Raw genomic sequence first — 27,100 nt, forward strand, 5'->3', positions numbered from 1 at the left:
GTTAACTTAATATTTCCTCAGTGTGCCGTCCTGTCGCCATGCCAACCGGTGGCAAAACTAGTGAGCCTCTTCGGGCGTGACAGATGAAAATAATCTTTTCTTTATAGAATGGGACAAGACATCAAGCAGCCGAGCCCCCTCCTGCGCTGAGTGGGACCAGAGCACTGGGTGATATTACCACTTCCTGTAAGTCAGCAGGAGGCTGCTGTCACTGGCAGGCCATGCGAATAAAATCGGCACTAAAAAGGCCATAAAGAAGAGAGCCAGTCTGTTAGCCCGCGATACATGCGGCACTATATTTGGTGTTGAAGGAACCTCACAAAGGCGTTTCACAGAGCCTGTGCTGGAAAATTCATGAGCTCAGCCTCCCCTCACACCAGTGATCTCAGCAGGAGCTAAACATCACTGATTGCTGCCGAGGACCCCGGCCAAAATCGAAGAGGCCATTCATTCATACCACAAACACAACTGAGACACTATTGAAAGATGATGAGAATGCATTACTGGATGCAGCAAAGAGAATTTCTTAATATAGGTCAAAACACTCATTCATTATTCTAATGAAGAAATAATTACTAGAGTTAAACAGATGTAAAGTGGATAAAAATGACGAAGCTGATGATTACAATCAGTTGTGCAGACAAAGCAAATGGAGCAGACATATCGCAGTTATGCACAATTCCCGATGATGAAGTTACAGGCTTTAATGAGCCTGCAGAAGTTAACGAAGGCAAGGTGTTGGGATTCGCTGCTGCATTATGAGCATTTGAACAGCGCTCTAATTGAAAGTGAATAATGCAGTCACTTCTTCAGTGCCTTGTAACAATAAAAGCAGCCAACATCTGCGAGGCCTTCGTGTTGTCAAACAAATTAGAGGCCGCTCCGTGCTAACGCAGCACCACCGATATGCGTGTTATAAAACCCTGCGCATAATAAGGCAGAAGAGAAATTGTGTGTCTTTGTAATTGAGTTGAAGGCACCGACTGTGATTAATGTGTTTAAGCTTGGCGCGGGCTGCTTGAGTGCAACAGCTCTGCAGGTAACACAAACACACAGTCAGCATATGCAGACACTCACATCGTGTGAATGTATCTAAACTTAACAGCGGCCAAGCAGCATTGCTAATGAAGGGACAGGGACAGGCTGATATCTCAGACAGACACTCAATAACCCATGATGCTTTAAGGCTGCGCACAAGGCATAGCAGTACACAGATTGCAGTTGGCACGGCGTAACATATTGTGGGGATATGCACCGATGCACAACAAAAAGAATCATTTGACAAAAAATTGGCTGTGTGCACAAAATCTGTGCTTGGGTGGAGTTATATATATTTCAGTTCTGTTTCTGGGTGCTGAATTGCTCTGACTGAAATGTTAGACATGCTCACTTTCATTAGAATTCAAGCCAAACTCAGTAAACAGAGTATGTTAAGAGGAGACTCTAAACTTTCTTTCCTTTCGGGCTCCAAAATAACATTTTTTTTCAGATGGCTTAATCCGGGGAAGCACTAAAATGCCCAACAAAGACGAACTTTACCAAATTGTGTGGCCATAAAAGCCCTAAAATACTATCTAAACAGCTCACCTGCTCACATTCCTGCTCCATTAAACTGGCATCTTATTATTTCCTCTGCATCCTCTGGGAACCTCCATTAGCACCAGGCTGATACATTTTCTACAAAAACACATTTCTGAATTTGTTGCCGGGCTAGCTGCTCTGTGGAGGCTGCACTTAGATACCTTGGTGCTTTAAGCTTAATGTTAATGTCAGCATGCTAACATGCTCACAATGACAATTCTAACACTTCATCAGCAGGTACAAATCCTGAGTACAAAGCCTGTGTAAGGTAAGACTGACTAGAGCTGGTCATTCACCTGTGTTGTAAGCCAACAGGAAAAATGCCCCTACTTCTCACTTGATTATTACCTCAATAAACATATTTCTAATATGTTTATGGTCTCAGCTGGTAGTTTCAAGTCTTAAAAACAGCATGATGTTCATTTTGTAACTTATGGTGAAGTCAAATGAAAATCCACCCAGTAGTTGTTGAGCTATTTCAGTCTGGATCAAAAATGCTGTGAGCATGGCTAAAAACAAACAGCTGCACTATGAAACTCAAGCTCCTTTCAAGTCATAAAAAAAGAAACAGATTGATGCAGTGGTGGGAGCTATTGTAGTGGTGCCTCAATCAACTTCCCTTTGTTTTTGCAGTAATTCTGATGGGTATGGACGCTATGATACTCACAATGGAATGACATCCTCTACTGAATCCCAGGAAAAATGAACACTGCCAAAACTTCAGAGACAAAAACCAGGAAACATTCTCCCGGGTCCACTTAACCACTACACTGCTCTCAATCATTCAGACACTCTTTAGGAGAAGAGCTGTCATACGTTCCATCATGTTCTCAACAGAAGCACCCTGAAAGAGGCAGAGTCATGAATAAATCATATATGTCCTCGCCTTTACTATTGGCACTCCATTAAGAGGAAATTGCATCTGTTTAATAACACACAGGGACAATATTTTTGATGTACACTTCAGCTGCTGCACCGGTATGCACTTTTTTTTACTTGAACGGAGTCCCAAATCCTACCAAGGACCATAAAACACAGAGGTGACACTGGAGAGGAAGAAACAATAGATGGTGTAGGTGCAGCTAAAGACAAAGAAAATACTAATTAAATATATTCCAGTGGAGCCATGTGGAGAAGACAACCTACTGTCTTTATCACAGATTGCCAAATTACCTGCTACAGAATATATACCACCTGCATACTAACAATAGCATTAAATAAGCCATGCTAGAATACTTGGATACATCAAGTGGGAACACACACTGACACTGCCTCCACATTCGAATGTCCTCACTCCTGGGGGTCATTTTCTCCTGTTATTCAGCTCTTCAATTATTTATTTGTAAATTTAGTATCACTCCAGATCTCTCTTGGGGACAAAATTATACTCTCAGCAGGGAATCAAACCTCCGGCTATAATGGGTTTGGTATTCATCAGCACTCGCGTCAATGGCAATTAGAGACGTAATGGCTCCCAGGCCAAAAACCCCCCACGCCACAAAGTAGGCTGGGCGGAGATGCTCAACAAGCTGAAGCTGTGTCGTTTAAGTGGATGCATGTGCGTGGATCTTGTCAAGGTATCAGCTGAACTGTGTGCATTACAGCTCCTGCCATGACAATAGGGCTTTTCAAGAACAAGCATATGGTTTTCGTGTTATAAGAGGACACTAGTGTCATAAGAAATGCCTCGGAAACCAAAAGGATGGCCATCTTGACTTTGAAGTAGACTATAATTTCTAATCCCCTCCAGCTAAAGAAATGGTAATGTGCTGTTTGTGGGCTATCAGTTTCCAGCTAGCATGTGCCAGCCCCTTATTACCAAATAGGATGACAGTTTAATGAGCCCCTTGCTTGGTGTCAGCACCGCCTTGTGAAACTGCGCCTGCTGCCATATTGTGTGCGCCCACTTGTGCATTTGAGCAAAGCCGCACAACCAATCATTAACTTGCCGTCCCTTCCCACATTTGTGACGCGTCTCTCACCTGATTCCTTTGTTTAAGCGGAGCATTTGCATGTCACTGGTTTCCAAGCCTCCGCGTCGCTGAGAGCTGCATTATTCTGTGTGCAGTGTGTTTAGGATAGGGAGGTGAACTTGTCTTTGGTGGTTGTCAGAGGAGAGATTAATGCTGTGTAAGGCTGTTTAGCAAGTCAAGGTGTTCAGGACTGCAACAAAAATAAGGCAGGTGACTGAGTGTCATCCACACAGGTAAAAGGAGAGAAAATATGCAAACAAAATATATATAAATCTTTATAAGAACAAAAATGCCAAGTCCTTGCATTACTGTATACCTCATAAAAACTCAATGCAACTCTGCCTGACTGCAACAATGAAAGGGTGCCCCCTAGTGCCAGCAGAGGGTGCATTCAAGACAAGACAATGGGTCGTCACTGATGGTGATGGTGCAGCCACAGGCTTTAATGGTCTAGATAACAGTGTATGTTAGATGGCTGATTGCACGCCTTGGGGTTGCAGCAGGAGCCTGATCCAGAGCGCCACTCTCTGAGCTTTTACTCCTCACTTTGACCTCGTCACATCCCCTTTCCTGTCTCCCACCTCAGAGAGTAAAGTGACTTTTTTTTTTTTTTAAAGAAATCTCCCTTTGACTGATTGACTTGAGAGAGCAGCACTGCAGGTGATGCTGTCAAAGTCCATTTATCTCTCTGCCAGTGCCAGGAGGCCAAACCAATCTACCCTCCTCTTCCCTTCTCCCTGCGAAAAAGTGAGCCCTTCTTTTTAAGCAGCATTCAGATCCTGTAGTTGGAGAGTGTGCTGATACATCATGTCTGCACTGAGTAGCTTGGAGGTAATTGGCTACTTCACACAATCTAAAGCTCATTTCCCCTGCACACAGCCCCACCACCACCCCTCCCCTTCCTCTCAACAACTGCCAATCCTGCTGGTAACTCATTTGATGCCGACTCCCCACTGACAGCAGATCACTTCTCCTTCATTTGGGAGAAAAAGTCATCGTCCATTGATGTCCTCTCAGCGTGGAGCAACATCAAGAGAGGACTTCTCTTTCAAAGAGCTCTCATGATGCACATTTAAATTGATATTTAAAAGGTGTATTCAGAGAGAAAGAGAGAGGCACCTTTCAAAAATACAACAAACGTTTCCAAGTCTCAGCGGGCAAGAACGTTTGTAATGTGGTCAGTTTGATACCAGTGCATTTATTTATTTATTTTTCCCTCAGGTGAAAAAAAACAGCTAAAAGTTAAGGTGAACATCGGATTTACATTCACCAGATGGCCAGCGACTTTATATAAACAGGCAGTGCTTTGTTAATGGCATATTAACTTAAAAGATATAAATGGGTGCACCTATTTTGGCAGGAAAAGGTGCATGTAAGTATTGTGTTATCTTGTTTCCACTGCGCCCTTAGTGGCCAAAAAAAATCAATAAATGCAAGTTTAATGGGGACAATTGCCAGAAAGTTATTTCTATGTGCAGTTTGTGGGCAGGTGGAGTACACGACAGCCACTTTTTAAGACTTTGTCTTAAAAATAAAAAATAAAAAAATAAAAAAACTTCAGTCATGAATAAAAAATCCCAATATTTTTTTCAGCATAGACTGTATTTAAAAAAAGTGCACTTGTGGTATACGGTTTTGAAGCCTGGAGTTTGACATTTTGAACCAGAAGACACCATATTTGGAAGAGAAGTAGCTAGGGAGGAGGAGCCTAAATTATCAGCAAACATTTGTGCTAGCTTGCTAGCTTGGCTGGCAAGAAGCATCTGCTATTGAAGATGAACACTTGATCTTTCAGACAACCAAACACTGAACATAACATTTTTATGTGACCAAAATGTTACAATTTACTTTGAGTAACTGAATACACACTGTGTAAAGGTCAAAGTGTTAAGATTAAAATACAGTGTGTCATGGTAGCGACCTGTCAATCACAAGGAAGACACACCATTAGGATCCCATGTTTTATTGTCTGTTTTGGCTATAAATCAATTGACAAGAAGGCTCATTTTTTCATAGATATTTGAACTTCTTTCTGCAGCCAGTGGAGTCGCCCCCTGCTGGCTATTAGAAAGAATGCAGGTTTAAGGCGCTTCCACATTGGCTTCACGTTTCAGACCCGGAGGTTAGAACAACATTTGAATGAGATTCTGGTCTAGAAAAAACAGATGATATTGCCTACAGCAGCCAAGCTCCTCCTTTGAGTCCATGTTATTTGATGTAGACTGGCCTCAGTGACTCACCGTGCTGGGCCTCCCTCTGCTCCAGCTCCTGCCTGAGCTGCTGCCGCTGCTCCTTCATCCTGGCTAGCTCCTGGCTGCTCCCCGAGCTGAGGCTGTGCAGCCTCTTCGCCAGAGCATCCAGCCGGTCCCGCTCCAGGTACACCGCCTTCATCTCAGCTTTCAGCTCCTTGGCACTGCTGAAGTCATTACCTGCACCGGTGCACCACAGGAGGACATTAGGCTTACACCGCCCATTAATGAGCGCCTCGATCATTAATAGCGTAATTAAGTGAAGCTAATGGCGGGCTATACAAGTAAATGAGGTAAACAGAAGACGTGAAGGGTTGAGTTGGGGTTCGGTTGAGTGGGGAGTTACCTGAGATGGCCGCCAGCTTGGCTTCATGCAGTGCCAGAAGCTGAGTTTCAGTCTCGCTGACTTTCCTCCTCAGGCTGCTGCCCAGCCTCTGACTCATGACCACCTGGGGAAAAAGAAGGAGAAGAGGCTGAGGAGAGAACGGCAGGGGGGGAGGGTGGTAACTAACAAAACCTTTGCAGACACATGGATCCCACAGGATGCATAGCTCATTTCCAATTCCGCTTTCATTTTGCTTTTGACACTCATTCTTACAAGACCTTACAGATTCATTTCCGTCCTTGTGCGCCGCCCTGCTTTGAATACACAGCAGAGCATCAACGCAGATGTGTTACCTTGTCTATAACCTTTAGGAAGAAAGAGAGTGTGTCTCCTTTCACGTGGATGGACAGGGAAATGTGAAATCTCCATAAAAGATGCCATTAGAATGTCAGAGAGGAAAAAAGGGCCCTGAATGTCACAGGCCTGATGGGGATGCAGCACCTTAGCTCTGATGTATTCACAGAGGAGTTGATGGCTTCAGATACAGCCTGTCTGGCCCCCATCTGCCCTCGCACTGCCCTTTAAACCTCTTGTTCTTTCCAATGTATTCACTTTGAGTAACAGCCAGATACAATACCCACGATGCACCTCCTTCTTTTGAGGAACTATTTTCACAACTCAAAAAGGATGTGGAGCCAGATTTTCTGACGCATTTTCTTCTTGAATCTGACACAGTTTTGTGCAACACTTTGAAAAAGCTGTCAAATAGGTTGGTATTTCTGAGGCAGATCATCCCCAGGGAGTTCTCTTCCCACAGAAATATAGAAAACAGGTTTTTTTTCTCCACTTTTTTTTTTCAAACAGGCTTGCATAATTTTATTTCACGCAATATATGAATTGGAAACTGCTCTGGAGTGCTTTTCAAACTGTAACTGTGAAATTCTGACATTGCTGATTTAATTTCAAAACATCAGGCTATTTGTCAATTTTGAAAAACCCAGTAGAGAAAGTGAAAGTTACTTTCATGCCAGCAATCATTTTGTCACAGCAGGTGTGCCATTTTCCACATGGTGGACACCTTATTTAGCAACAAAACTTTTCATTTCACCTCAACAATGGACAATCTTGTGATTGAGGTAAAAGTGTCTCTTGGTGGAAAGCCTTCATGTTTCTTTGAGGTGCAGTTTCAGCATCGACCAGCCATTTGATGACGGCTTTCTAAAGGACACAGCAACAGCAAAGAGGTTTGGCTTTTTTTCGCCTCCGGTCCCCTGCTGTGTGTCTAAAACCACCATTTCTTATGGGTTTCTGCCGCTTCTGTCTTTTTCCAGCTGCAGAGATCTATGTATAGAGATCAGTGAGAGGGAAAAGCAAACCCCTGAGAAGCAAGAGGGAACTCCAGAGACACAGCACATACAAAGGGAAGCATGAAAAGCCAATCACACACAGGAGTACATCACTGACATGAACAGAAAACCCACCAAAGCCACGCACATATTTCACACAGACATACACCTATGAAATCCACTGGCCTTAGCTGGGATGAAGTTAAAATTCAGTTGTTTGTTTCTTATCAGCAATACTGAGAAAATCAGATATTTCCCTATTTCAAGCTTCACATCTTTAAGGAGGATTTTTTTCAAAATGACAACTCGTACAAGACTCTTTCATTACTACAGAAGTTTACTGCCTTGTCAAATAAAAATAAGCACATGAAGACAGACACTGACACTTAGTATGCATATTTAATGCACTGACGTTAGCACACTGTACATGCTTTCTAGTTTGACTTCCTACTCATTAGGTATTCACACACATTCAGTCAGTGTTGGCATGCCGAGGGGAGGCTGAGCTGCGACGGACTAAAGCAGGTCAGAGGAACAGTGGCTTACCTTAGCAGTGGCTTCCTTGATGGACAGATTCAATGCCTGCTCCTGCTCCTGGAGTCTGCAAAAAAAATAAAAAATACAAATAAAATATTACAGTGTATAGGTGAAAGTAATTTCTTCCTTTGTTGGCTTCAGGTGAAATCAATAGATGTTAATGACAAGGTTAAATCTTAAATCTAATCTTCTGGCTGCTAAACACACAGTGCTTTCTCAGCAATCAAGTCTTTTATCATTTTTATGAGGAAGTGTTGTAAAAGATCTTGTACCATTGATAAGGGCACCTATTATTCACTGAAGACAAAACTTTAACCAGTGATTTTGAGGCTTTTTTTGCTTAAAAGAATAACAAATGAATAATCAATTATATCAAAATGACATTTTTCTAACTATTGACTTAAAGGAACAGTTAAATATTTTGGGGAAATATGCTTTTTTTGCTTTCTGGCTGAGCGTTAGATGAAAAGATTGATTCCACACTGTAACTGTCTGTTAAAGGGACAGTTAACCCCTAAATACCACATTTTAGGGAGTCAGTAAACTGAGCATAAACACTATAAATAGGCGGAAACAGCAAACCTGGCTCTGTCCAAAGGTGACAAAATCTGTCTTCCAGCACTAAAAGCTCACGACTTAACATCTTTTACCGTGTTGTAATATGCATACAAAGACAGAAGTGTAACAAAAACACTTGTGGTTGGATGCCGCTTTGGTAAATAAAACATGATGAAGTGCCCTCGATATGGTGAAGATGTGATGAATTGCACTAATGGGTACCCTCATAATGAAGAAAACGTGATCAAGTGAGATAACAAGAGCAGTGCATGAGCCTTGGAACCAGATGAAGCTGCCAAGCTTAAACTCATATGGCCCCCCACTCAGACAGATTTCCAAGCTTCCAATCACAACCACTGATCTGATATGGGGCGGGTTTGACACAATGACTGGCGTCCAGCTCAACGCACCAGACTCACAAAACTCAAATATAAACCATGATTCCATTACTGCCTATTCCTCATCTCAAATATTATAAGAATTACATTTTAGTGTATTGTTTGGCTAAAATCGAGAGCAAATGAAATTACATATTTTTGTAGGCCAACCCAGAATTTTGGAATCTCCATGGGGTCTATTTGCATTGGATTTTGGATCATTGCAGAAAATAAGCTCTGTGGCAAACACACGTTTCTGATGCTTATACATTTTGTTTAGTAGGATAACCTTCCCAAATGAACACCACTTTTACAATGGTTGAAGCATTAATGCAGCAACCACAAGTAAAAAGCTAAAATTATGCTATAGCTACTACACAATGTGATCACATTAGCACTTAGCACTTGTAATCTTTGTGCAATAGAGCAACGTGCAATAAACATTCAAGCACTTTAGCACATGCACTTTATTTAACATATAGCAATGTGAAAAAACATCTCAGCACTTTAACTTACAGATAACTAAGTACCACGCTGTCAATAATTCCCTTTTCCTCTTGTGAAGTAGTACCATGTTAATGCTTCTTAGGTTCTTGTCAATGTAATGTAATGTTACTCTTTTGTGTTGTGTTGTGTGATTTTTTTTTTATCAAGCAATAATGCCCTTTGCCCAAGCCAAATCTCCCTTTGGAGATAATAAAAATTTAACCTTAACCTTAACCTTACACCACGGTTGCATGACTTGAACATCACAACCATTGAAACCAAAGCCTAATACATTTCTTATTAACCAAATCCACGATCTCCAAGAGTTTTCTGAGCACTGAAAAACACAACTTGAGGCTGTGAGCTGGACTAGGGAGAGAGTTCTCGTCCGTGTCCAGCGTGATGACGTTTAATGTCCCCGACAACCACTGTAGTCTCATTTAGCCACTTGTTAGCAACCGCCTTTTAAAGACATGTAAAAATAAATGTATTTTATGTGGTACAACAAAACCCGTCCATCTCTTAAGCTTGTGTTAACCACAGACCTTATTTCAGGCATCTTACCACAAACCCATTAAAAATCCTCATTGACTTTGACAGGATGGACCCCAGGGCGCTAACATGCTAACTTACTTCCAGGTTAAAGAACTCATTCTTGTGGCGCCCTATTAGAGAAAGTTTGTGGCCGCCATGTTTTTACCGCTCGTTGGTAGGTCAATCCAGAGGCATTTTGGTCTGCGCCTGTTTTATCTCCCCTGCTCCTCAGACTGCTTCAGTCCGCCATTGATATGGGACATACAGGATTTAGTTGATTCACATTTTTATTGTTCTTACAATAATGGTTTTCTGGCCCATTAGATTTAACTGTGTGAATTATAATATCAGCCATCAAGGATAATTTCGGTAATGTTGTTACTGTACATGTGCATGTGACCATGCAAACAGGATGAACCATTAAGGTCACATTATTCTGTGACAGAGATTGAAATCAATTAGTAGACAGGGGAAAAAAGATCATAAAATCCATTATGCACAGCACAGTCACCTTGAGATATTCCCAATCGTCTCATATCACAAAAATCAGTATGCCCTTTTCATATTATTCAAGCTGATGTTGAGGGTGAGTAAAACATTGTCTCAGTGTTACAGTACAGAACCCTTCTTTTTTGGGATGCAGCTTCTCTGGATAGTACAGCTTTTTTTATCCAGTACCTACAGTAAAATAAGCAACATAGCCACACAAATCTTGATATGAGAAAGAAATATCTTGTGTTATTTGGACAGGAAACTGCAAGCAACACAATCATCATGATGACCCAGAGCACGCCACATGGAGATGTGCATCTGAATATCCAATCTGGGGTCGCAATTTCAATCAGTGGTGAGAATAAATGCGTTCCAGTTGGGGTGAGAATATGTCAGATATCAAATTATGCCTGTGATGGTGGGTCACGCCATCGAGAAGGCGATAAGTACAATTTACATGTCTTTCTAACGAGTGGCAAGACAGAGAGGCTTTCCACGGTGCTCCGTCGCAAGCTATTAACTTCAGAGGATGTGATGCAAAGTAATCATTTGCATCTGAGAAAAACCATTAAAATTCAAAGCAGGTTCAAGCAGGTGTGAGAGAAGAGGATTGAGGGCACAGGGGGATGCGAGGAATAAAGAAAAAGTAGTTGTGGCTGCTTGATACATCCTCTGTGGACCTGGATATAAACAAATCATCCCTCGTCAAGTCTTACACTATTATTGCATTGCATTACACTAATATGGCAGGTGCTTTTGTTCAAAGAGACTCATAATAAAAGCTTTCACAGGCACAAGATGTCCTTAAATATCGCATCCCACCCAAACTTCCCAAAGTGTGTGCAGTTATAGGCATTTTCTAAATGTGAAATCTGTATTTCGTTCTTTAATTGTCCAAGCTGTTCTGTGTTGTTATTTGAGATGTTAATTGGCTTGAAAGATGACGGTGTGCTTTTTAACTCAGTTGTACTTTCTTGGCACAAGACATGACAATCCTGCTGCAAGATTTATTCAGGACGCCACTTTGTTTGTCGGAGGACGAATGGAGCTGGGAGGCAAACATTTAGTGGAAATAGAGGATCTGCTCCGACACATCCTCCTCCAAACGAGCTAATTTAATGATAAGAAAAATACGTGACTTGATAGAGGGAAACATTCATGGACTGATGATTGTTGTTGTGTCGGTGACATTCACAGCTCTCTAGCAGCCCCACCTGGTGACTGACAGTACTGCAGGAGCTGACAACAAATCTCTGACCGGGACTGTGAGCATATACTGTATGAGGTTTATCTTCTGTGTCTCATATGATCCAAATTGTATATGTATAAATGCATAAATACTGTCAAATATTAATGATGTCAATTAAAATGATAAATTATACGAGAAGTCAAACATGCAGACAGTATCACCTTCGAGTAGAGGCAATGCATGTGACAGCCCAGTCAGCAAATTATTTTCACAGTTTGACAGTTCTGCAACAGTCAAGCTCAACCAATCAGAAAAAAACATTATAAAAATATGTAAAATGCAAATGTATAAAGTGTGAATATGGTTCTGCACAAGGCAATTTGATATCTACATTTTCCACATTTTTCCGCATATTTTTTGTTCAATGCCCATTCACATTCTGGACAGCAAAAGCCAAACATATTTCATATGAAAAAACATTCTTTTCAGATGGTACATGTGTGCATTTTACCACTAAATGATTTGGCGCTAGAAGAAACAGAAATATTCTGAATGCACAGTTTGTGCAACTGACCTGAGCAAGGACGGTGAAGGAGAGACAGAGATCTGTGTGCGATTTTCAGAAGTGACGAGGTCCTGCAGGGTCCGGCTCATGTCGCGGAGCTGGGCCATGGTGCAGCTCCTCAGCACGGAGCCCTCCAGCTCCTCGGCCTCCATCCGCTGCTCCTCCTGCTGGATCTCCTGCTCCAGGCATCGACTGCGGTCCTTCAGCTCCGTCAGCCGCCGCTGCAGCTCCGATATCTCCTCCTGCACAGGATTTATTATCATCCTTATGCTCTCGTTTTTAGTTATAGATCTATTCTCTGTGTGTGTTGGACATGGATATTCCTCTTATAGTATTCGGGGTCGGAAAAATATCCCGTTTTGATTAAGCTAATCAAGGTCCTAATCTAATAAATGAAATATAATACGTTAATCATCCAAACCATTATATTTAAGACTATATTCAAGTATTTAACGTAAAACAGAATAAAATGTAACTATTTATGGAATGGAGCTTGGACAAGAGAGCTGCAAATATGAGCACAACTTTCAGTCTTTCTATAAATTATAATAAATTATATATTATAATTTGTCAGTATCATATTGCCAGAAATGAGCTGAATTTACCTCTACCAGCCGTTTCTCTTGAATCAGACGATCTCTTCGATGCAGTGGAGCCTGCAATGAGTCGGGCCGTTCCCCTGCATCAGCCTCAGCACCCTCCCTGACAACAACCACAAAAAGACAGTCAAACAAACTACAAATGCTTCAGCATGGATGGTTTTTATCGTGGCTTTTCTAATTTTTCATTCACATTTCAGAGACCTTTTTGGTTTATTTAAAGTGAGTTAAAGAGGGCAGTACATGTGAACTTTGTACTGGGACATTAATACTTAACGTACTATTACCACTAAAGCTTGTTTGAACTGAAATTCTTTCGGCTTTTCTCACTCAAATGGAAGGACTTACTCTATAACCTTAAGTCATTGGGGAGCATTCTTTCCTTTTTTTTTAGCATTTTAAAAGCTCTTAGATGCCAGTATGTGTGGAAAACACAGTAACACAGCATCGCAGCATGAGCTTTGGGGTTACATTTGTTCAGGATGCCCTCTAGAGAGGCCCCACCTGATTTCCTTCCTGTTAGAAGAGCTATTTTTGACGTCCCTCCCTAACCACTCTGTCCTACTAAGTTATAATGGAAGGTCGAGCACAATCAAGATCACAGGGCAGAGTTTATAAACTCAATCTCACCACATAAAGCTGTCAAAACTCAAATTTCACCAAGAGCTGAACAGCCTGTCAACTTCAATACTACGAACCACTAGGGCTTAGTTTTATTTTATGTATCATATATATTTAAACATTTGTTATAGTATATTATTCAAAATAAGAATGAAACACTTTCCTTCCATGTGTGAGTGTGTATGTATTGAAATGCATTTAAAATTGGATGTGTAAAAAAAAAGGCTACATCAAACTGTGTACTATAATATTTTCTATACCATAGACCAGTCATTCTCAACCTTGGGGTCCCGACCCCAATTGGGGTCGCGAGATGATTTCTGGGGGTCGCCAAATCATTTCGAAAAAATTTTTTATATGTATATATCCTTTATTTAACCAGGTAAAAAGTCTCGTTGAGATGGCCAAGAAAGCAGCATAAAAAGTGACAAGTTACAACATTTAAAACACAGTTAACATAAACAATTAAATACAATTAAATACAAATATAAATGCACAAAATTAATATTCAATCACATAACTTCGGATAGGGAGATGTTTTAGTTGTTGTATGCTTCATTATTTGTCCAAAATGAGTCGTATCAGCTGAGTTTGTATGATCTGAACTGTGAGATTCTGTTCAGTGAGCAGAGTGGAAAAAATAAACAAACAAAAAGAAGAAAAAAAACTGTTGTGTTGTTGCTTTACTGCAGCTGCTGTTTGCTAGCAGCTAGCTATAACTGATGCTGGAAAAATGGAGCAATGACTGGGGCCGCGGACAACATACAGTACAGGCCAAAAGTTTGGACACACACCTTCTCATTCAATGCGTTTTTCTTTATTTTCATGACTATTTACATTGTAGATTCTCACTGAAGGCATCAAAACTATGAATGAACACATATGGAATTATGTACTTAACAAAAAAAGTGTGAAATAACTGAAAACATGTCTTGTATTTTAGATTCCTCAAAGTAGCCACCCTTTGCTTACTAGAATATAAGACATGTTTTCAGTTATTTCACACTTTTTTGTTAAGTACATAATTCCACATGTGTTCATTAATAGTTTTGATGAATCTACAATGTAAATAGTCATGAAAATAAAGGAAACGCATTGAATGAGAAGGTGTGTCCAAACTTTTGGCCTGTACTGTACATGTTAAATTGGGGGTCGCGACTCAAAAAGGTTGAGAACCGCTGCCATAGACTATCGTGGAGTCCTTGTTGTGCCATTGTTGTGTGACTGACCTGCACTGGCTGTAGTCTGCCCTCTGGAGGGCGCTGTGCACCACCTGTGTGAGCCGCTGGAGGAACAGAGCCACGCTGGGCTGTGTGGAGGGTAAACCCAGCTTCAGAGCGCCTCGCTCTCTGCACAGCTCCTCCAGCTTTTTCCCAAAACGCTCAGCTGAAAACACAAACACGCACATACTGAATAACACGCAGCAACATTTGCAAAAGAGTTCAGTTATTAGCCATGGGCTGATTTGTAGTTATTCTGTGTCTATTTGTCATTTTCTTTATAGTAGTTTCGAGTGTCTTTGTGTCTCTTTGCAGTCATTTTGAGTGTCTTTGTAGTTGCTTTGTGTTTCTTTGAGTTTTACCCCTATTTATAGTCATTGTAAGTCAATTTGTGGTCTCTTCATATTACTTTGCAGCAGTTTTTCATCTCTTTGTAGTTTCTTTTTTAGTCTGTTTTTGTTTGAGTCTCTTCCTGGTCGGTACATTTCCCTCTTTGTGTGACATTTTATAGTTGAAGGCCCATTCAGTAGTCCATCTATGTTATTATCAATAAGTCAGGAAGTTCAAGTCAGAAATCAAGGTAGAAACTTGTTGTGACTGTGCAGAAATCAGATTAGACTCTAGGTCATAACCTACATTCACCGCACACACATCACTCCTTATTCAATTACCAAATTATACGTTAACTAGAACACAATTAGAGAGAGGAAACTTCTGCCGATACTGAACAATTCTCAGCATGCAGTTTCCAAGAACACATAATTCCTATCATTTAAAGCTTAAAAAATCTTTGTTGACCCTGTAAACACCATGGTGATAAAATGATAACCTTTTAACTGTAACATCTAGATGTTCTGCAACAAAATCCAATTAACATTTCTTTTTAATAACATTTTATGGAAAGCTGCTGACAAATAAAACAAAAACAGAAGTTAACAGTGAAGGAAAAAGAATTTCCATGGCAGCGTGTGATGTACAATATCAAAAGGCAAACAGAAAGCCCGACAAGACACACTGACCTAAATACAGCAGATGTTGGTATTTATTTCTGTCACAAGGTCCTATAAATGGGTCAGAATGCAGCACTCGTTTGAAGATCAACTGTCCTCAGGCTAGCTAGAAAAATATTCAGTTTCTTCTTGAGACAGATTCAAAATAAAGTCCAGATTAAATGTGTAAATTTGAGGACTTGCTGGTTCTTTCCCATGAAGGCTTCAAAGTCAAATCATTAAAAGATAAACCTGAATGGCAAAAACATGAGTTAGTGTTCACAGAGCGCTGAGAGCCCCGGGTTTTTCTAGTAAATAAATGTGGATTTTGCTACAGCTTTGCCTGCCCTCTGTGAGACTTTCAGTAGTTTCACAATGTCCAGTTTTTAGTTTAACTTGGCCGGTTGATCTGAGTGGCGAGCACCAACATGTCCGGACAGACACTGTTCAGTCCTTTATCTTATGATACAGAAAAAAACACTGCTATTAAAGTCAGTATGAGCTTTGAAACTATCAATCAGAGCAAGAGAAATGATATTATTTATATTTATCTTCACTAAACTCTCTAGTAACTACGATCTGAAATGTATGTCAGTCAGTCAACAACAAACCATTTCTTCAGCTCCAATTAACGTGCAGCCTCACATGCTTTATCAAACATCTCAGCATGATCCACAACTAATTCAGTTAGAAAAAAATCAAATAAAGGCAACTGGGGGACAAGCCATATCTTCCCTCATTTGATAAATGTCTGTTTCCTGACCGAACAGGTTACACTGAATCAAATGGAGAATTCAACAAAAATATTCTTGAGGAGGATAAAATAATTAAATAAAAAACATGGGTAAAGATATCAAAAGAGAGACCAGAAATTCAAGTTATTCCCAGTCGAACTCACTCCAACCCATCCATACACTGTAAAAAATAATCTGTTTAATTTACGGTAAAATACCGGCAGCTCCGGTTGCCAGAACTTCACCGTAATAAATAAAGTGAATGGTTTTCGGCTGTAAATTTAAATGTAAAAATCAGCAAAAACTGTCATCTAGACTGAATATTCCTGCTATTTTTATGGTAATTGTGTCATTCATAAACACATCATGGTATTTCTCTATTAACTTTACATGAAAATGTTATATTTTAACAGCAAAACGGTGTTTCTTCCAGTTTATGACAGAAAAAAGGAAAAAGTTTGGTGCCATTCTTTGATTAACGGCAGTTAAAAGTGTCTAATACAGTGCTACACAATTTTTCATTTTACACCCCATTTCTGATGTATTTGACAGTGTTTTACTGTTATTTCTACAAACATTTTTACAGTGTAGCTACTGTATGCAGTAGCTGACCTACTTATTAAAGCAACAGCTCATTCAAAGACTTAGTTCACCTGCATCATAGTCATCATCCAAAATGGCTTTCTGCTGGAGCCTCTGTAGCTTCAACATCATGGACTCAATCTGAGAAAGGAGACACAATAGACAGAAGACAGAACAGATCATACAACAGTCCAGAGGGTAATGCTCTTGCCACAGGCAGGGGGAAAAAACGTGTGGGTGCAATGACCATCATGTCAAAGTGACACTGGTCAGCAAGTTGCAGACTGGGTATGTTTAAAGTTTACAGTTTAAATCATCATTGCTAAGTATTGCTATTCAGACTGCAACTCATCAGAAAGACTGATCAACCGAATTACATGTTTTTAAATTTGTATATATAAATATATATATATATATATATATATATATATATATATATATATACAGTACAGGCCAAAAGTTTGGACACACCTTCTCATTCAATGCGTTTCCTTTATTTTCATGACTATTGACATTGTAAATTCATCAAAACTATTAATGAACACATGTGGAATTATGTACTAACAAAAAAGTGTGAAATAACTGAAAACATGTCTTATATTCTAGTAAGCAAAGGGTGGTTACTTTGAGGAATCTAAAATACAAGACATGTTTTCAGTTATTTCACACTTTTTTTGTTAAGTACATAATTCCATATGTGTTCATACATAGTTTTGATGCCTTCAGTGAGAATCTACAATGTAAATAGTCATGAAAATAAAGAAAAACTCATTGAATGAGAAGGTGTGTCCAAACTTTTGGCCTGTACTGTATATAGTTACATAACATTTACATTTAGTCATTTAGACGCTTTTATCCAAAGTGACTTATATATTATTATTTTTTTTTTCTCCATCCTTGTTTGTTTCTTGGTTAGTTTTACATCTTCTAAATAAAGTGGCTTGCAAAAGTATTCATACCCCTTGGATGTTTCATCACCATGTTGCTTTTACACATGAAATCATGATCAATATAATTTGGCCTTTTTAAAAAGAATTTGCAAAAAAAATCATCATCACTATTCCTGCTACAATTGTACCATGAAGACAAAAGAACACTCCTAGCAACTCAGAGAAAAGATCATTGAAACGTAGAAGTCAGGATATGGCTACAAAAAAATGTCCATCTCACTGGACATCCCACAGAGTTCAGTTAAACCATCATTAAGAAATGGGAGCAGTATGGCACTTGTTTAAATCTGCCTAGAGCTGGCTGTCCTCACAATCTGAGTTGTTAGGAGTGTTCTTTTGTCTTCATGTTGCAGTTGTAGCAGGAATAGTGATGAACCAGAGACTGGCACAGATGTTTTTATACTACGATGACTTGACACACATCAGGTGATCTCCATTTCACTTACTGTGACACTGCTGGCATCAACTAGCTGGAACTCTGTTGAATTAGGTCAGTTACTTTAAAGCAGGGGTGTCAAACTCTGGCCAATATCAAATTATTATATTATCATTGTACTATAAAAGCTGACCCGCCGGTATTATACGGCGCATTTACGGCTAATACTAGATTTATTATTGTTATTTTATTTTTAAATGTATTAACCTGTTGAAAAACTTTATTTTGATATTTAAATCAGAAGGATGCAAATAGAAAAGAGGCATACGATTTTTATTTAATTTTTATTTAATAAATTATATGAAATTTGATTTTGCATGTCTGCACTATTTTGTTATGTATTGTATGTTTATAAGCGTTGCTGGTTCCATATTTAATGTTAAAGCAAAACATGTTTGGTATATATTAAAAGGTTTATTTGTTCAATGTTGGCCCGCAATTTTATTCAAGTTTTAAAGTTTGGCCCATTGTGTATTTGAGTTTGACACCCCTGCTTTAAAGGGTATACTTATGCAATCATTTATATTAACTTATATATTTCTAATTAATTGATACTATTTTGTAAAAATCTGTTTTCCCTTTGATATTAAAGAGGGGTTTTTTTGCAAATTCTTTTTAAAAAGGACAAATTATATTGACCATGATTTCATGTGTAAAAGCAACAAAAGGGTGAAGCATACAAGCTGAGATGGTAAAACTCACTCATGCATTTGGTTGCCTTACTCCTTCTCCTTTTAGCTTTTATTTTCTGTGTATTTGAGAATGACTTGTGATTGTTCCTGCTCTGTCTTTTATCAAAGCACTTTGTAAGCTGCTGTTTTTAAAAGGTGCTATATAAATACAGCTATTGCGATAAAAGTTATTATAAGAAGCTGTATGTTGAAGCATAAATTATAGTGTAGAGCTGCAGATAGCAATTAGCAGGTGGAGCTACATTTTGTTTATATGCTCCAAAAGTTATGCGTTTACCCTCACAAAAGCATACACACTATTTTCCTAGTTTGCTCTTGTGAGAGACCACATATGCTAAAAAGAGTGGTATCAATCTTCTCATCTAACTCTTGGCTGGAAAGCAAACATTTTTCCTAATATGTCAAACTATTTCTTTAATAAGAATATCTTGATTTGCTTTCATCTGAGTCTTGGTGCTAAACCTGGTCTTTGAATTGACTTAATTAAAGTGATTGTGAGATTATTATTTCTTTTTTTTTCTTTTTTTACTTCCTCCTCTTTCCCCTCTCTCTTTTATTATTATTTATGTATTTTATCTGTTATGTTTATGTGGTCAGTTTATTCATTTTATACAGACTATGTCTAAATATCTAAAGACTGTATAGTGTATTTGGTTTAGTTTTTTGTGACTGTTGTTTGTTCTTAAAATCATACAATTTAAATCTAAGGACGTGTACAAGATGTTTAATGTCGACACCAATGTACCCTGATGTACAGTACAGGCCAAAAGTTTGGACACACCTTCTCATTCAATGTTTTTCCTTTATTTTCCATGACTATTGATATTGTAAATTCATCAAAACTATTAATGAACACATGTGGAATTATGTACTTAACAAAAAAGTGTTAAATAACTGAAAACATGTCTTATATTCTAGTAAGCAAAGGGTGGTTACTTTGAGGAATCGAAAATACAAGACATGTTTTCAGTTATTTCACACTTTTTTTGTTAAGTACATAATTCCATATGTGTTCATTCATAGTTTTGATGCCTTCAGTGAGAATCTACAATGTAAATAGTCATGAAAATAAAGAAAAACGCATTGAATGAGATGGGTGTGTCCAAACTTTTGGCCTGTACTGTAGGTATGTCCCTGTTTTGGTTTTTTTGTATACACATCAATAAAAATATGAAACACAAAGTGATTGTGAGAACAGTAAGGAGTCAGTCATGCCCACCTTAGTGTGAGTGCGGTTGTTTTGGAGGCAGTCTTGCAGCACGCCCTCGTACTTCTTCACCAGGTTGTCCCAGCCTTGGTCGGAGGCGGGCGTGGCGCTCTCGTATCCGGAGGTGACAGAAGAGGCGGAGGCGGTGTCTGAGTCCACAGATAGTGACGAGGTGAGCTCTATGTCCAGAGATTGGGAGTCACAGTCAGGCAGGTCGGGTGTAACCTCCCTGTCATCCCACTGACAGTCCTGCCAAAACCTCCCACCCAATGACAGCTCCTCTCTCTCCACCTGGCTGGAGGACGGCAGTGATTGGACAGGAGTTGACTGTTTTAAGACATTGTGCTCAATAGATAAGGTGGCTGGTTTTGTTTGAGGCGAATTAGGTGCTTTAAGGGACTGATTTAGTGGTTCTGGTTCCCGGGATGGCGTGGCAGTGGATGTGTCTGTCCTCTGGCTGGAGTTGAGAGACTGCTGGATGAAACTGAAGCTGGAGTTAAAGGTGTCCTCTGGTGGGGGCCGGCGGGCTGGGCTTGGGCTTAACCTGAGTTCATTCTGGGGTGGAGAGGACGGAGCCCGGTGGATGGATGTACCATTCAGGGCACTGTAGTCCACATGAGGGATCGGGTGGGTAACAGAGATGGAAATACTCTTCCAGGAGCTACATGTGAGTTTATCAGGCTTCTGCTGATTCATTGCAGACGCTTTGACAGCAGATGTAAGACTCATCCTCTGAGTTCCCTCAGTTATGTCAGTGTGACGTCCAGATTTTCCATTCCTAATGCAAGAGGGCCTCCCTTCCTCCTCCTCCTCCTCCTCCTCCTCCTCCTGCTCATGAGAAGTGCTCTGGAGTCTGGACTGTTCTCTCATGTACCCTGGTCTTCGGTGGAGCCTCTTACGTGTCGAGCTGCCAGCTGTCCCTGATGCTCTGCCACCTGTCGATGCAGAGATTAACCATTAAGCTGGACAACACGGTCATGAGGCAGATAAAGAGTGAGCTCATAGGACTGGCAGGATTAACAGTGCTATAATGTAGTTCATTAAGGAAATGTGATGCTAAATGTGCCAATTACACAAGAATGTAAAACTCTGTCTTGTTAGTATGCTGAAAGTGGCTTTTCCCACCCCTTTGCTCTTAAAGCTAGCAGAGCTAACTGAATGAAAAACAACTTGGGCAGCTGTGTGACATTTCCCAGAGTTCTGCTCCAGCTGTTGGGAAATACCAAAGCCACACAGTCATTTTGAGTTAAGACACGCCTCTCAACGGAGGAGTGGACTACAGGAAAGATATTTCCTCGAGTTACATTTGAATTGGTTCAAAGCTGAATGAATCTGGAACAAAAAATATTGCTCTAATACCAGCAGGGCTGTTAAGATTTAAGTTGGAAATATTCATTTAGAAAGCAATTTCTATTTTTGTGAAGCACTACATGACAGTGACATGTTTAATACAGGTTCAACAAATCTTTTTTAAGCAGCATTATTACATGTTTTGCCAGTTGAGTCAGCAAAACACCACATGAAGTTGACATGGTTAACTGTTAGCAAACAAATGCAGACACATCTAGCAGATACAGAGCAACATTAGCATGTATTTGAAGCTGCAGCAACTAGTTACCAACTTTGTCTGTCTGCTATTTCGTGCAGAGAAATTAGGGGGATTTTTTGCACACACAAAAACAGCTGCTTGCCACAGCTGGAGCTGTGGCAAGTGAGAATCAACCCAAATAGTAAAGCTGCTGAATCTGATGATAAGTCTCTGTTTGTTTCTCTGAGTTTGTGACTAGCTACTCCTATTGTGTAGATTCAATCAATTCATCCATTATTAATTTGTTTGAGTATTGATTAGTGCAGCTTTAAAGGGGACACATTATGTCCATATTTGTATTTTTGGGGTTTTACTAGAACATGTTTTTGTTTTTCTCATAGTGCCATGACCTCTTTTTAATCCTCTGTCTGACACAGGCTGGGGTAAGAACACCAGGGTAAGCAAATCAGAGGCAGAGTAGTACACCCACCATTCACGTTCTCATTCATAATAAGAGTCATCTGAGCTGCATGTCTTTGGACTGTGGGAGGAAGCTGGAGGAGAACCCACACTGACACAGGAGAACATGCAAACTCCACACAGAAAAGCTGCAGGTTGGAATCGAACTGGTGACCCTCTTGCTGTGAGGCAAGAGTGACCCACAACTGGATTTGAACCTGTGACCACTACATCACTGTGCAGCCCCATGTTTAATATGTTTGTATGACAGAAAATAAGGAAAGGCATAATAGTTCCCCTTTAAGAACATGATGGCTGTTAGTGATAAGAGAAGAAAGTAAAAAACTGATCAAGCAAATAAATTTCCCTAATATTATTCCTGGATGAATGAAATGTTAGTATATATATATGTATGTATATATCCAGTGGTGGAATGTAATGAAAGTACATTTACTCACTTAAGTACAATTCTGAAGTACATTAGTATTTCCATTTTATGTGCCTACAGGCAAATATTGAACTTTTTGGGCACTTAAGTTTCACTTAATTCACTTAAGTAATTTTGTATGCAGGACTTTTACTTGTAATGGAGTAATTCTGCAGTGTGGTATAAGATAGATAGTATTGCAGACAGACATGGCCAACCCGAGCATTAAAAAGTGATAAAACATCAATGTAAACACAGTATTGGGTGTGAAAGTGGTGCAGAATAATAAAGACCAGTTTGTGTCCGGAGCTGGACACCTGCTGCAGCTCCACATGCGTAATACATATAATGTGTAGGATTCATAGAGGGAGACAGGCTGAAATGTTGGGAATCAACAGCTCCTTTGTGTACAGCTGCACCGCTCTCTTTCACTTCTGGCTCTCAACTTTCTCTTCCCACTTACACACACACACACACACACACACACACACAGACACACAGACACATAGACTTTTGTACTGAAAACACTGGAGGCATTCATACTACTATCATAGTAAATCCCTGCTACACTTTTTTTAGCTTAATGACATATATTGTATTCATATTACTATGACTTTTATTCCTACAATGGGAGCACAGTGTTCACAGTGCTCAACCCCCCCTCCCCAACCTCCAGTGATGTCACCCCTAAAGCCTCCCATGTGACTGGAGAGGAAGAGACACACACAAAAACAGCACTTAAGGGGGTTGGACGCCAAGAGTGGTAGTGAAAGTAACATAGGGGTGTTCCCATTGTACCCAGTCTGTATGTAGAGTCTTCTGTCCACTGGGACCACCGCACTCACGCTCAAGTTACATACAGCTCCATTAGTGTTTCTCTGCAGACGTGGCCACTGTTCCATAACCAATTTAAGAAACCCAACACTCTCGGTAGGTATACCAAACACAACCGTCCACCATCTGGTGTGGTCAAGATATTACATAGAGCCCACTCCAGAGAGTCAAAGAGCTCAGGAGCTGAGAGGGGAAAGGACTTGTTGAAAGAAAGTGTTACTGTATCCTCGTCATGCTTGGATTACACAGACACAGCTCTTCTCAGTAAAGGGGAAGGAAATGCCTCAGGGCCCATTGTGTGTGTGTGTCTGTGTGTGTGTGTGTGTGTGTGTGTGTGTGTGTGTGTGTGTGTCTGTGTGTGTGTGTCTGTGTGTGTTATGGGGGGCATCTAGGTCTCAGTTGAAGCCCTTCAGAGGTTTGCTGCTGCTTCCTGCCAGGCTTTGTGCTAAAATTGTTTGCCAGGAATTCCGGCAGAAACGGCTAAAAAAGCAAAAGGAGATGTGTATTGGTTCAACACTGATGGCTGAATGATCCAACTGCAACAATAACATTTCACCTTGTTGTGAATGTTGGACAACCAATCTGCACAAAGTGTGGGAAAATGAAGCGTCTCAGTCAGAAGAGGCCAGATTATTTACCTTTGGAGGTTAAACAGGCCCTCCTCAGAGCCCTTCGGTTAAACACCGCATCCCATTGGTTGCTGAAAGTGCTTGGGCCAAAGAGCACAGGAATGCAGAGGATCTCATAAAAACACAAACGTTTGAGGAACAAGCTCCTCAGACACACACACACACACAGTGGTAGTTCTGCATGTCAGCAGCCTCCTGAGAAGCAGCACTGCTCGGCAGATGTGCAGCACCTCACCACTTGTGACCGGCCACAGCGAGAGAAAAGGGGAAGTGAAAGTCTTCGGACCATAAATATGACAAATCATGACCTCAGAAAGAATCCGTCTATATATCTGGAAAAACAGCCTACAACGGCTGACAGGAAACTGGGCTATAATGTGTGATGATCCATATTTGCATCTCTGCTCTGCTCTGGTGAGACTTTTAATAAGAAAACAGCTCCACGCTTCCTGTATGGTCGCACAAGGATCATAAAGCAGCGGGATGTGGTTGAGCTGAGTGGCGTGAAGATACAGCAGCGATAGATTTATATTGTGAAAATGAATAGACCCCACAGACCTAAAATACTATTTATTTGTTAATAGTGCAGTTAAATGCCGACATTGTGCAACTAAGAGACATTTTGACACCAGCATCCATTATACTAAATAAGTAATTATCACTTGAGATAGTCCCATGTTTCCTATACCTTATTTTACCTTAACCCATATACACGGTTGTTGTTGTAATAATCTTCTTTCCAGACACAATCCTGTGTTAATTGTGGTTTCATTTTCATTGTGATATATTTGGATGAGATTGATTAATAAAGCTTGAGAAGACATACACGTTATCTGTCAAGAATAAATCACAATTTCACAATCATTTCATGGAAAGAGGTAAAAAATATATGTTTTATTCCGACTTGAGCAACCGTGTATGTTCCTCCAGCCCTATGTTCCCTCTGCCCTGTGTTTTCTTGACCCTATGTTCTCTTGACCTTATGTTCCCTCAGCCCTATGTTCCCTGTGATCACTACCTGTCCCAGTAAGGTTATAGTTTCACCAATGTCTGTCTGCCTCAAAAAGTTCTTCAGATCTTAACCCTAACCCAGAGGAAATACAGGGCCTTCATTTGAGTTATAAATAATGACAGGTGCTGTGGGAACATAGGGCTGATCTGCTTCTGAATGCTGAATTTTAACACTCATTCAATAGGTTGTTACTCAGTATTTAATAAATGACAGTGATCTTACCAGCTGTTTTCATTGGGAATTCCTTAACATAAGAATATTTGTGCACCTTGTTACTTTTGTAAGATTTTAAACTAAAACTGTAAAGAAACCTGCTAGAACATTAATCTGGCTATAAAGGGTTTACGTTTGTCCAGATTTGAATAAAAAGGCTGTAAACATGTACTTATGAGCAGCCTAGCGGGAACACAAATGTGTCACAATTCTGTATGCAAAATATTCAAGCTACGCCATATAGATCATTTTCAATGGTGTGCCATTAGATGTCTTCACGTTGTGAACATATTCAGAAGGGAAAATATCTTCCACAGGTATTTAGTCACTTTGCACTCATCATTGACTGGTAGAGAGCCTTTGACCTCTGTGACCTGAATGATGCAAAGACAGTTCAGTGTGGAGAACCAGCCGCAGGACTCAAAAAAACCTCAGACACTGTTTATGTGACACTAAGACTCAGTGCAAACAGCAGGTCTTTCCATACTACGCGTGTGTATATCATTTTAAAGTAACGTGAAGCTTCTGATGAGAACTCAGCCCAGCATTTGTCCTAGCCCCTTCTGCAGAATAATCTCCCTATGATTGTTAGAAACAGCAGTTTATAGTTTTATAAAGATGGATCTTACCTTCCACGACATCGCAGCGGTGAAGCAAAGAGTTACTGTGACTCCCCAGCCCCATCAGTCCAGCAAACATCTTCCCATTAACAACAGGCAGAAGTCAGAGTAGATATCAGATCCTCGCAGTGCTACATGGACTTACATCGACCATGTTTTAGAAGAAGTGGAGCCAGGCAGCGAGACTGATCTCATTTCCGTTGTGGAAAAATGAACCCAGGCTGTTAGTTTTTTTTCCTCTACTTTGGAATGACGTGTGAAACCGGCTTTTTACACGCGCTCTTTTGTCCATAACAAACATTTCCTGACAGTAAAAGTAGTGATCGCCGTACTTCAGATTCTTACGTTTCTCCTCTGCGGCAAACAAGTGGGTCCAGCTGCGCGTTAGAACCACACACGGTCTGGGTAGGAACAGATCTCCATGTCACGTTTGTTGAAGGAAAAACATCCCGTGGCGTGCTGTAATGGCAGGAGGAATAAGTATTAATCTGTGTCTCATCGATGAGTTGATCAGTAATCCGTTATTCGCTGCGCCCGTGCGTCGTGCGTCGTGCTGGAGCAGCCGAGGAGCTCCTACGTGTTCAGGAATTTGACTCGAGCCTCCTTCAGACCGCCTCATGACCACAGCAGCGACACTGCAGCGGCAACACATCAGCTGCTTACTGCTGCTGGAGTCAAACTGATCCATGACTCCAGCTGGTGGAGGGAAAGAGGAATATTATGTTGTTGTTTGTTTATTTTTAAAGCATATTGACTTACCATCCCAACCCTGTTAAAGCCACATAAACAACATGACAAGCTTTCACGTTTAAAAAATAAATCAACACTACAAAAAAAATAATTTAAAAAATTGGCAAAAAATAGTTGCAATTGTTGTAGACTATGTAATTAGTTAAATTTCTCATTAAAATAATTGTTAGAGATGCTATAATAAAAGTTGTAACAATACAATTATTCATTCTTGTTCCATTTTTCATTAAACTAATTGTTAGAGATGCTATAATAAAAGTTGTAACAATAAAATTATTCATTCTTGTTCCATTTCTTTGTGTTTTTTTAATGAAATAAATCAATATATGCTTGGACAAACATGACCCTGCACTGTTGACACGACAACATTACAAGTTTTGTATTGC

General features: G+C 40.1%; 1 protein-coding gene across 1 annotated transcript in view; it reads right to left on the reverse strand.

The window, feature by feature from the left end:
- The window catches only part of disc1 (DISC1 scaffold protein), a 54,093-nt gene extending 28,041 nt beyond the window's left edge, over positions 1–26,052 (reverse strand). Inside the window, exons 1-9 of the mRNA XM_059359185.1 lie at positions 25,974–26,052; positions 20,255–21,177; positions 17,029–17,098; positions 14,662–14,818; positions 12,818–12,914; positions 12,222–12,454; positions 8,021–8,075; positions 6,150–6,252; positions 5,795–5,983 (exon numbers count right to left, since the gene is read on the reverse strand). Coding sequence (XP_059215168.1) covers positions 5,795–5,983; positions 6,150–6,252; positions 8,021–8,075; positions 12,222–12,454; positions 12,818–12,914; positions 14,662–14,818; positions 17,029–17,098; positions 20,255–21,177; positions 25,974–26,043 — 1,897 coding nt within the window. The 5' untranslated portion in view covers positions 26,044–26,052. The remainder of the gene's footprint in view (positions 1–5,794; positions 5,984–6,149; positions 6,253–8,020; positions 8,076–12,221; positions 12,455–12,817; positions 12,915–14,661; positions 14,819–17,028; positions 17,099–20,254; positions 21,178–25,973) is intronic.
- Between the last annotated feature and the right edge of the window lie 1,048 nt (positions 26,053–27,100).

This window comes from Centropristis striata, chromosome 20, assembly GCF_030273125.1.
Source record: "Centropristis striata isolate RG_2023a ecotype Rhode Island chromosome 20, C.striata_1.0, whole genome shotgun sequence".
NCBI classification, from domain to species: domain Eukaryota; kingdom Metazoa; phylum Chordata; class Actinopteri; order Perciformes; family Serranidae; genus Centropristis; species Centropristis striata.